This window comes from Bidens hawaiensis, unplaced genomic scaffold (assembly GCF_021521415.1).
Source record: "Bidens hawaiensis isolate Kalapana, Puna unplaced genomic scaffold, B.hawaiensis_p1.1 tig00037244_1, whole genome shotgun sequence".
Taxonomy (NCBI): Eukaryota; Viridiplantae; Streptophyta; class Magnoliopsida; order Asterales; family Asteraceae; genus Bidens; species Bidens hawaiensis.
In genome coordinates, this window is record NW_027505469.1 from 108,163 (window position 1) to 117,114 (window position 8,952).

At 38.0% G+C, this 8,952-nt stretch overlaps 1 protein-coding gene across 1 annotated transcript; it reads right to left on the reverse strand.

Moving 5' to 3' along the window:
• Positions 1 to 988: 988 nt before the first annotated feature.
• On the reverse strand, positions 989 to 4,681 carry LOC143613386 (putative L-type lectin-domain containing receptor kinase S.5). The gene is made up of 2 exons (XM_077087101.1): positions 3,427 to 4,681; positions 989 to 1,826 (listed from the first exon to the last, which is right to left on the reverse strand). The coding sequence occupies exons 1-2, from the start codon at positions 4,679 to 4,681 to the stop codon at positions 1,027 to 1,029; spliced, it is 2,055 nt and encodes a 684-aa protein (XP_076943216.1). The 3' UTR covers positions 989 to 1,026.
• Between the last annotated feature and the right edge of the window lie 4,271 nt (positions 4,682 to 8,952).

Below are 8,952 nucleotides of genomic sequence, written 5' to 3' on the forward strand. Positions count from 1 at the left end.
ATCATGGTTGATAACTATAATATTTTTTGGGGACAATTGTTACCATTTTGTCTCTAGCATGATCCTGACAAGTATTCTGGCAGCTGAGATTCCTAGCTGGTTCCAGGATCCTGAACTAACCGACTTTATGTTATATTTAATTTTTGCTTGCAGGTTACTCAAGCCTATAACGACTTACAACGGCTATAATGACTAATTCTCACCTAAAAACTCGGAGAACTAGTTGAAGTGCACGTGGAGAAAGAATAAGTCTACTAACGATCACAAGCAGCTAGGGTTCCCAGATTTGTAGGACTTTTGTTTATTTTATTTTCCTATATAATGAGGCAATGTTGATCGAAAAAGAACACATCTCACACACTCTGAACACTCTTTGTAACTACTAGCTTCGATCAAAACTTGCTCTCGAGCTGTAATCACTTTTTCCTTATCAATAAATTGAGGCAGGGGATAATTTTCCCTCCCGGGGTTGTTTGTTGAGGATTCTCACCGGAATCCGAGGTTTTTTCCTCGCTTTATTGATGTATTACCTTTTACTTTTTACAGCATTAGCTTACTAAGTATTTGAAGAATACTCTACCTCACCTAACGAATTTGTTCAATTATTATTTCAGTAATTTTTTTTAGGAAACACTAAGTATTACAATTAGAATGTGATGTTGTATTCCAAACTTTATAAATCGTCAAGTTGCCATCCATAATATAATGGCTTTATGCTTTAAAGCAAAACAAATACAAATAAACCCAATATTAAACAAAAGGAGAATTCATGTTTGTTTTTCATTTTATACATTAAAGAAAATATTTTAGCCCATAAAATTTATACAAGAGCATCACTTATCCCCGACTATTAACAAACAAACGTAGTGTTATAAACCATGAAGCACATGATTCAAATATTATAACAAGCAGAAATTTTTTCCTGCATTTCACAAAAAACATTAAAAAAATAGAAAATAAAATATAAAATGACAAAAACGAACTGTAAAGAATGCACCCCAAAGGTTATAGCCATATCAAAAGAAACTAAACCATGGATCGATCCGTGTAACCCGAGTAATTTTCCCGAATCAATTGACTAATCGAAAGCAGAGTCGTGTCAATCGAGGTTGCTTGGGAAAGGTCATCAATCGGCATCATTGCAGGCCACACGAAAGCTGGTTTGAAAGGTGGGACTGGTGAGACAGCCACGGACCCCGCTAGCATTTGCACAATGGTATGTGTTTTCGGCCTCTCCTTAGCTATCGGGTGCGAGCAAGCTAACCCTAACATCAAGAACCGTTGGGCTTCCTCCTTGTCATAATCATCAACGAGGCGTTTATCGACAGCATCCAATATACGACCTTCGTGATACAACGACCATACATAGTCAACCATGAACTGAAACCCGTTGACTTTTGTCCCGGGCCGTTGACCAGAGACGACCTCGATTAATAAGGCCCCAAATGCGTAAATATCGGAATGTTGAGTGGCTTTTCCGGTGTGGAAGCATTCGGGGGCTATGTAACCGACGGTTCCAAGCACGCCTTCAGCCTCAGCGTAACTTGTTTTTTCGTTATCAAGGGCTCGGGCCAGACCGAAGTCACCGAGCCTGGCGTTGAAATTGGAGTCTAGCATAATGTTGCTAGCCTTGATGTCACGGTGAACCACTTTTTGGTCGTATTCATAGTGAAGGTAGTGTAGGGCCGAACCCACACCCGCTAGAATCTTGCTGCGAAGGGTCCAGCTTAGTGGTTCACCTGACCCGGTGAATAGGTGCATGTCGAGACTACCTTTTCGCATATACTCGTACACCAATAGGAGCTTTCCGTTCTTGTGACACCATCCTGCATAGTTTCAATAATATTAATTTTTAAATAATACAAAAATTATAATATTTGATAAACCAGTTTGCTAAACTATTTTAATTGATACTGCCTTAGTATTTTTTTTAGCATCGTGTGAAACCACCCCAATACTCAGGTGAGCTTTTCTAAGATAGGATGTCCGTCGTGCATATCGATTTTGACGTTTCAGGTCTGACTCACCTAAAGATAACAATCAAGAAGGAAACCGCTATTGTGGGAAAACTACGTTGAGTCAAGTTTTAAATTGAAGACCTTAGGGGTCGTAAGTTTTAATCATCACCTTCATACGATTGGACCAGAACGTCTACCGTGGTATTGTTTTTATATAATAAATGAATCATAAGTTACACGTTAAATTTGAAGCGTGAGGAGGAAAATACAAAGAAGGAGCAAGTGGTCAAAGTATCCACGCATGAAAATGAAATTATATTATCCCATTTTGTAATTCATAATTAAAAGTCAAATAAGATGAAACTTGAAAGCGAAATGTGTTTTGACATTTCTAGGTCAAACTCAAGCTGTAGAATTTATTCACTTCGAGATAATTTTAATTTTTGCATACTAGCAAGATTTTTATATAATTTCATAGATGCTTAACGACTTTTCTTTCTTTTAAAAATGTAATTTTATAAAAACTATTAAATGAAGTATATAAAATGTATAAAATAATTGTTTGATTACGCTGGTATAAAAAACATATGAGCATCAATAAACGTCATCATTATAGTGACAACATAGTTAAATAAATTAATGGTGAGTAATCAACCACCCTAAACTAAAGCAAATAGCCTATTTGACAAAATTAAAATTTATGCGGTTTGATTTTGTCGGATTAACAATTAAAGCGCATGTCAATACCGAACCCTAAAAACTAGACTATCCAGCCGATCCACCAAACGGGTTTAGTTTTGTTTCCGAAATGGTTGCTAGCTAGCAATTTTATCCAAATTCAAAACCAACCGAACTAAATCACCAATAATAGAACGAGAAGTTATTTATTTAGAAAACTAAAACATAAATAAACACTAAAAACTGAAAAGGAGAAAACAAAAAAACCAGACAGGTTAATATGTCCAAGAAAACACAAGTACATGAATCATCATCTACAGCCTGCAAATTTGAACACAAGTGGCCCTACTTTTAACTTTATCTACACCAGAATCATAATCATCAAGTTCATATCATGTTTACAACCTTTTGTTTTGTGAAAAGAATCTACAAAATGGTTTTCTACAATTGTACCCCACCACTTATTTCCTTTTTCATTGAAAAAGTGTTTTCTTTATTGTCATAGAATCACTAGATCCATGTTCTTGCCATCAATTTATATAATCTGAAAAACGTTCTAATTGGAAAAACAAATTAAATGATTATAATCACTGTTGTAAAAATTGTCTCTAGACGTCAATTAATCATTAACCTATACTTCATCGACTAATTACTGATTAATCGCTATTTAGTTAAATTCAGTTAAAGCTGAAATTTTATATATAAAGCTCACCCTTCAACTAATGCCAAACGAGTTCTACAACAGTGATTATAATAATATTATGAACGAATTGAAAGACGGAATAGTTACCGAGTAACCGAACAAGATGTTTATGCCGTAGGCGATTAATAATCGTAAGTTCAGCCAAGAAATCATCTTCACCCTTCAAACTCTCCCGCGAAAACCATTTGACGGCCACCTCGACGTTATCCTCTGGCAACACGCCCCGGTAAACGACGCCGTATCCACCTTGCCCGAGCTTCCGCTTCTCGTCAAAGTTATTCGTCGCTTTCTTCAGCTCCCGGAAGCGGAACTCCTTCGGCATCCCCGGTAGCGTCCTTAACCTACTCAAAATGTTTGACTTTGACCGGTCAACCAACCTCTTCTTATACAACCGGTACCCGAAATACGCGGCCAACGCCACCAATGCCAGCACCACCGGAATCCCAACAGCCAGCGCGATCGTCATCACCTGACTTTTAGGCCCCGGGATGTATTCTACTGTTATATTCCACTTTAGCACACAGTTTAACTCCACGAAGTCACTGGTGGAGGCTGCGAATCCGATGTAGGACTCTTGGCTGACTGTTTTTCTAAGATCTAACTCGTGTTCGATTACTGGCGTTTTCGGTAACGGTGGAGTCGGTGAGTTTCTGTCGGGTTGGTCCGCGACGTATACACGGATCCTCCTCTCAACGCCGGAGTAGTAAATCCAGACGTGGTGGAACACTGCTGACGGTGGAGCGAGTGTGATATTTAACGGAGTTAACGATCTGGAGGCAACAGATCGGATGGAGTGGATATTAAGACCTACGTGGTTGTTATCAACATCGTAGTCTTGCTTTACGGTGTCAAACTCGACAGCAACGATGCCGTTGGTGGTTTGGTTGTCTAGGGTCTGGTTGGTGAGAGCGAGGTAAGGACCGTGGCTGTTGCTGGGGACGTCGATGGCGGGTGCGATCAAGAAGGCCAGGCCTTCACCGGGAGTGGTATTGTTTTTAGGGAACATGTTAATGAGAAAGGAGGTGGTGAAGGAGGCTACGGTGGTGTTGGTGTTGGTGTTGGTGTTTCCGTCCCAGAGTTTGAAGGGCCTTCGGAACATGACGCGGCCGGATTGGTTGCGGAGGTCGAATACGGAGTAGTCGTTGGCGGTGTCGGGAGTGACTTGGAGGGCGCTCTGGAGAATGGTGGCGTTGTTTGCGAAGTGTAGCTCGGAGTTGGCTCTTTGTGCCAAGGAAGTGTCGAAGGAAGGGTAGGATTTGGTGAAGGTTTCGAACTTTGCAAAGGCGGAGATTGAGAACAAGGAGAGGAGGATGACGAGGGTGGTGGCGGCTGCTAGTCCCATCTCATCAAGTCATATGAAGATTGGGATTGGAGGTGGGGAGAGAGAGAGAAGTGAAAATGGTGGGTGGGTTTAAGATTTAAGGATTAAGATCTTAAAACTGACTCGACTTTTGAGGGATGGTGGTGGTTGCTCGGAAACATCCCCTATGGAAATTGGGGTTTCATATATATGCATTATTGTAATACTAGCTTTTGAACCAGTGTATTAAACGGGTTTTATCAAATGATAAAAATAAATAAGATCTGTTATTTCTGTTGTGATTTTCAAAATACTTGTGAATTAATTTAATGTAGACTTAATGGGAAAAACAAACAAGGTTAGTGAAAAGTACTAAAATAGCATGATTTTTGAAACACCAGGTGTTGATTTGAAAAGATATTTAAAAAAAGATACTAAAGTTGTGTAGTTGGTCAAACCTTGGGTATGAAAATGACACTTGATTCAATAATAAATATAATCCATACTGTGTTATAACCCATTTGACAAAATGGTTTTGACCCATGACCCATTAATAGTTAGAATGAATGAGATGGAAGATTAAGAATTAGGTGAAATGTGAGCTTGACACCTAAGCTTCAACATTTTCTTTTATTAGTATTGTAAGATACAGAGACGTCTCACATTTTAAAAGTTTTTATTATATATAATAACAATAAACGTTACTTTCCTCTCCAAACAAATTAGGGTATATTTGATACAAGGTAATGAAATAGACGAGGGAATGGAATGGACAAATAAATAAAATACACCATTACCATTTCATTGTCATGTTTAGTTACCATGTAGGAATGGAATGATTAATCCCTTTAATATTATTAATATTTTATTAGTAATAATAATAAAAAATAAATAATATTAATAATAAATGAATATTCATAATAACTATTTTTAGGACCCTCGTGCTATAATGAGATCGTTAAATCATATACGCGTTATGAAATGCTAACTCATCAAGTTTAAAAAAAATTATATTGATAATGTAGTAATAGTTCTAATAAAATAATAGTTATAATTATATTATAATATACAAAACAATAATGATAATTATGTAATAATAATATAATAACTATAATTGAAAAATAATAATAATTATTATAATACAATTATAATTTTATAGTAATAATGATGGTTGACTTTTTGACTTTTTCATTCCTTAAATGAATGAAAAAAAAAACACTCATACCTAAAAAAATGAAAATCCTAAAAATGGAAGGAGTTTCATTTCATGTGTAATGATCCATTTCATTCATTCATGATAACCAAACATGCTTCTTTTCATTTCTTTGGAATGAGCTATTATATTCCATCTTTCATTTCTCTATAACAAGCACTACCTTATTGAAATAATTTCTGGGGCTAAATTGTTCTTTATTATTATTAAAAAAAAGACTATTAAATTTCTAGTTAAACGGGTTAAATAAAGGTAAAATGCCAACATTTCCACTTTGACCAACTGTATTTCAGATATGTCCATGTAAATTTCATCGGCTCCAACTTATCCAACTCAAAACTAAGTGATTCGCCTAGTTTTTATACACCAACAATAAGTCGACACGTGTAGAAAACCTGCCAAGAATGTTCCCGTTGTTCCATCGGGTTTCTTGAACATTTGACAAGGATGTTCCCGACGATTGCCTGTTTTTCAAATTATCATCGTAGGAAAATCGGAAAACTTTACCAGACCACCTGTTTTTCTTTTCAGACTCCCGTCACCAAACCTGTAATGATATTAACAGTGCTATGGTGGTTAAATTTGCCTTCGCCAGAAACTTTGCCAAGTCGCTGGAAAAATGGGATTTGGTGGCAAAGCTCATCAGCTGATTAGCCATGGTCATGGTGACATGGAGACTCTATAGTTATTTGTGGAAAAAGAATGACACAAACCAAAGATCTAGTGTCATCAATCCTCAATAGTTGACATATTTTGAATTCTAGTAAAGCATCATCATTATATAAGACATATTTTTTTTTGCTTACTCATGAGGTAATCTTAGCACTATAAATACAAACCTTGGGTGCTTCATTTGATTCATCCAAACTTAAATCACTTTCTACTCTCAAATAAACCCGAGCCTTTACCAAGTGTTGCTTCGCTATCAAGTAGTCCGACCCCTGTATCTAGGAAAGTGCTACGGTTCTGGTCAAGTGTAAGAAGTTATAGCCATCGACTTGTATTTGGTCGTAAAGCTTATTTGAGGTTAAGCATCCCAGATAGACGATTAAGAGATCAGGATCTACCAAACCGAAACAACATGTGAATATATCTTACTATTTTTAAAATGATTTGTTGGTACATAGATGTCAGTAGTTCATATGTATAAAGTCTGTAATCGAGTCTGTAATATTGTTTATGTAATTGTTTGTGTAACAGCGAAGTTGTTGACAAGTTCGCTTAGGCGAACTTGTTAACCAAGCGAAGTTGTTGACAAGTTTGCCTAGGCGAACTTGTTCAACGAGCGAAGTTATTGACAACTTCGCCTGAGGCGAAGTTGTCGTGTATTAAAGTAACCTACGGGTTACTGTTTCAGTGTTGGTCATTTTAGGTTTTGGTTGATCGAGTTCAGTTACGTGTGAGTCTATTGACGTGAGTCTGTAAGCATCTCGGTTTGAGTTATCAATATAACGTGTGGTTGTTCGTATTGTGTGTACGTGTGTTCGTGAGCTAATATTCTACGTCCGTAACGATCTACACAGGGATTCCGCACCTGTGTATATCGGGATATCTCGTGTGATCCGTCAGGGAACCTACAATTGGTATCAGAGCATTTGCTCGATTGTGTGGTTCGGGATATTCACGCGGGTGTAGAATTTGTTTCATTTCGGGTGTTACCGGGACGAGTTTGTGGTGTTTTTGCTCATTCTAGCTTCCTACCAGTGTGTTTAAGCCTTCAAATCGTCAAAATCGTCGTTAAAATCCGTTTTTCAGATCTGCAGAAAGTTCAAGTTCGTCAGGCGAAGTTGCTGTTCATCAGGCGAAGTTGCCGTCAGGATTCGTAGGGTTTCAGTGAAGATATAAGGAGAAGCGAAGTTATTCATAACTTCGCCTACCTCCTCAACTTCGCCTAACTCAGCGAAGTTCTCTTCAAGTTCGCTTACTTTCTAAGTTTGCTTATCCTAAGCGAAGTTATTCTCAACTTCGCCCATTTACGCGAATTTACGAAGGATCCAGCGAAGTTATTACTTAAGCGAAGTTATACTTAACTTCGCCTACAGTACTGTTTCGAAGAAATTTTTCTAACTTCGCCCATTTCAGAATTTATTCGGGTTTCTTAGTCTTCAAGAAGGATGTCGTCAATCAACATTTCAGAGCTTGTCAAGATGGAAGTTGAAGCGGGGTCAGCTACAAAGGCCCCAAGATTGCTAAAAGGAACCGACTTTGTTGCGTGGAAGGATCGGTTCATACAGTATGTTAAGTACCAGGATGCAAAAATGTGGGTATGCATCCAAGATGGATATATTCCACCAATCATGCAGCATGAGGGTCGAGACCAAATAAAGAAATACAGTAAAATGGAAGAGGAGGAGAAGAAGATGTACGAAGCCGAAAGCAAGGCTCATGCTGCAATCACAATGGCTCTTCCGCAGGAGATCCTCCATATATTCAGAAAGTATACATCGGCTAGAGAGCTTTGGGAAGCTCTTGAGAGCAGATTCGAAGGAAATGTAGGCATTCGGGCCTCAAAGATAAAGCTGCTTAAAACTCAATTTTCAGTCTTTAAGTACTTAAAGAACGAATCTATTGATGATATTATCACTCGATATTATCATCTCATGACTGAATTGAGTAACTACTCCATTTCCTACCGAGAGGAAGAGATTGTAGAAAAACTTCTCGATGCTCTCCCACCAAAATAGGGGATGTATACTGTATTAATGAGAGAAGACAAGGACTTCTCTACTTATGATCTTGAAACCGCTGTCAACAAGCTCAGAACTTTTGAGCTTAATATGGTGAGGAAAGAAACATCTATGGATCAGGTTCAAGATCCAAGCATGTATGGTGCGAAAGTGAACTCCAATACAAGTTCAAAAACTGACTCTGCCGCCTACTACTCGAAAGGTGAGTCGGGTGCCAATTCTTCACAGGAGGGGCATGTGTCAGTAAATTCAAATGGGGATGTTTGCTTTGTTGCGAGTGGATCAAGTGGTACTCAACAGACAGCAAGCCAGAGTGGTGGATCTTCAAGTTCATCAAGCAATAATTACTCAAAGATGCCAATGAGCGTCAAATCTGCTGAAGAGCAGTTTGGCCTCTATGCTTCATTTATTGC